Genomic DNA, 2973 nt, shown 5'->3' on the forward strand with positions numbered 1-2973 from the left:
TTTATAGTTTGAGAAGGGTAGGTAGCATAATTATTGAATCAATTTCTTTACTGAATTCATGTTCCATATGGCATAATTAAAAACTTAGAATGAACAAGAAAATCAAAAGTATATATAAACAAAATATTATGACTCTTAATTAACTTTTAAACTTGTATTTTATTTCATTTCACAATACTTAATATGCAAATATGACATGAAAAATTAATGCATGTCATCATCATCGGGAATAAAGGGCTTGTGATAATCTTTAAACCAACAAGCAGTGATGACGTAGGCGATCAAATTGGTTACGTAGTACGCCTCTACGTAGAAACTCAAAAGAGTTGTAGTATTACAGAAAGAGTTGATGGAATGTCATTTTAGGGTTAGATGGGAACATGGGGCCAATTGAGGGTCCATTTTGAGGGCTTATTCCGGATACCCATATATAATTCCAAAATATATTTATATGGAAATAGAAAGCTAAAGAATAATACACTGTCAGGCCAAAAAAATATGGGGCATCACTCTTGCTGCAACCAGCAGAAGGTTAAGAGGGGTCTTTGGTCACCTGAGGAAGACGAAAAGCTCATTCGATACATCACAACTCATGGCTATGGCTGCTGGAGTGAAGTTCCTGAGAAAGCAGGTTTGTTAGAGCTCATGTTTTGTTTTACAGAATAGGCCAAATTTTTAATTTAAATGCTCCTCATGTACACTTAATTTTGTGTTGAAGGGCTGCAAAGATGTGGCAAGAGTTGTCGTTTGAGATGGATAAACTACTTGAGACCTGATATCAGAAGGGGAAGATTTACACCAGAAGAGGAGAAGTTAATTATTAGCCTTCACGGGGCTGTAGGGAACAGGTTTTAGTGACTATACTTGTTCAACTTCTATATTCTAACCCCCCACCCACTCCACCACCACCACAAAATCTCACGCCTAATTTTGCTGTATTATGCATTAGTCATTGCAGCTAAAATAGTTTGAAAAAACTCAATTATGCATCTCAAAATTAAGCTGCAACTCTCTTTTATGGCATAGAACTTACAAGATAAAATTTAGGCCAAGAAGTCTTGATTATTTGAAATAATCTTGAAGCAATGGATAACTTCATTCTGATTAGGACAAACACACTGTTCTATACAAATTATGTAAGCAAGTAGAAAAATATCTTGACAAAAAAGATGATCATGTACGTATTTGTCCATGAGTACATATTTTTCTTTAAAGTAGTATATAAAGGAATTTTATCTTGCATTTTCAAAGACGTTAAGAAGGTAATGTCAAAAGTTTCTTTTAGACTAAGTTACAAATGAAAAGTATAGCCATTTTTTAGTCAAGCATAAATTATTCTTGTGTCTGTTATAAGTTTTCCCTCCTTTTCCACATTCTTTGTTTGCTTAGCATTTGAAGATTTAAACTTCAAGTTCACTCTTCTGTGGAATTAATAAAATCGATCTAGTGCAATCTAACAATACTATTATTAATCAATTACAAAATTTAATTTATTTTTACTAATGAATTACTCATTGTCCCTGGGGGATTTTTTAGATGGGCTCATATAGCAAGCCATTTGCCTGGAAGAACTGACAATGAGATAAAAAATTATTGGAATTCATGGATCAAAAAGAAGATAAGAAAGCCCTCATCAGCATCTTCAACAAACATTACACCAAGCATTACTGACCAAAATTCCCAATTCACCTACACGCAAAACCAGCAGATGGACTTCTTAAATCAAGATTTGGCTGCGAAGAGACAGATTCAAGATACACTATTTCCTTTACCTTGTCCTCCATTCATGTTTGATATTGGTTTAGCAACGGATGGTGCAAATGGAAATGTTGATGGAAAAATTGATCAGTTTCTACAAGAAAATACGGGATTAATTAACACTGAGACATGGCAAGTAAACCAAAATCAAGAAATGATCCAACCAGCTTCTTACATGAGTGCACTGAACACGAATTGTTTGCCTCCATTGATGGAGAACATAGAGAGTATGGTGCCTATGGAAGTGCAATCTTGTAGCATAAATTTGGAAGGACAAATGACCCTTGATTGCCTGCAGGGAAACGAGCTTAATGAATGGGATGATACACAAGAGTGTTCCAATTTTTACTTTTGGGACCAAGCAGAAGGACATCTTGATGGGCAGGATATTTACCCTACTTCATCAAACATGGGAACTATTCTACCTTCCTATCCTTCATCTCTCTAAGAAGGACCCCATAATTCGTGTTTGAGTCTTTTTATTCTATTTATATTTGTTTTTTTGTTTGAGAGGATTTAACTTTTATAAATTTGACATAGAAAGATGAGAGGTTGAATGTTTCTTGTACCATACAAGGAAACTCAAGAGACAAATAAATGCTAAAGGAGTTTGATCTTGAGACTTTTATCCCATTTTCTCCGTCTTTATGCCTATAATGGTGTTCAATAATGACATTCTTTTCATTTATGTCACTTATCAAATGATTATATACTTTTCATATGAATCAATTTTGTGTATTTCTTACATGCATAAACTTCAATGTCAAAGAAATAAGTAAATCCCTTCAAAGAGTACCCACAATACTAACGACAAAATATGCGTTGAAATATTTTCAAAAAAAAGTGTGAATGGGTAGGCAAATAGATGAGTAAGTCAATTTTACATCGCACCGACCGGGGTACTTTTCAAATGGGCTAAGTCAAAGAACAAGTTTTGCACTTTAATCAATATATATATATTTTTTTCATTCACCACATTGGCCTCTTGTGTTGAAAAAGATAATTGTGCCCTTATTATATTCCATAATTACAAAAACATGTTAAATCTTTGAAAGACAATAATACCCTTAAAAGTTTAAATAAATTCAATCAGTTTCCCACGTAAATTTCAAAATCAATTTTGCTTATCAGTTTCTTTAATACAGTTAAAAAGAAATTTCCTCTTCCATCTGCTATAACACTGAAATCTCACAAAATTATCAAATATTCAACAAA

General features: G+C 33.3%; 1 protein-coding gene across 1 annotated transcript; it reads left to right on the forward strand.

The window, feature by feature from the left end:
• The first annotated feature begins 476 nt into the window (after window positions 1–476).
• On the forward strand, window positions 477–2378 carry LOC111380508 (transcription factor MYB14-like). Its single transcript, XM_023004090.1, has 3 exons — window positions 477–631; window positions 719–848; window positions 1537–2378. The coding sequence occupies exons 1-3, from the start codon at window positions 499–501 to the stop codon at window positions 2204–2206; spliced, it is 933 nt and encodes a 310-aa protein (XP_022859858.1). The 5' UTR covers window positions 477–498; the 3' UTR covers window positions 2207–2378.
• The last annotated feature ends 595 nt before the right edge of the window (window positions 2379–2973 follow it).

This window comes from Olea europaea, unplaced genomic scaffold (assembly GCF_002742605.1).
Source record: "Olea europaea var. sylvestris unplaced genomic scaffold, O_europaea_v1 scaffold2155, whole genome shotgun sequence".
In the NCBI taxonomy this organism is placed as follows: Eukaryota; Viridiplantae; Streptophyta; class Magnoliopsida; order Lamiales; family Oleaceae; genus Olea; species Olea europaea.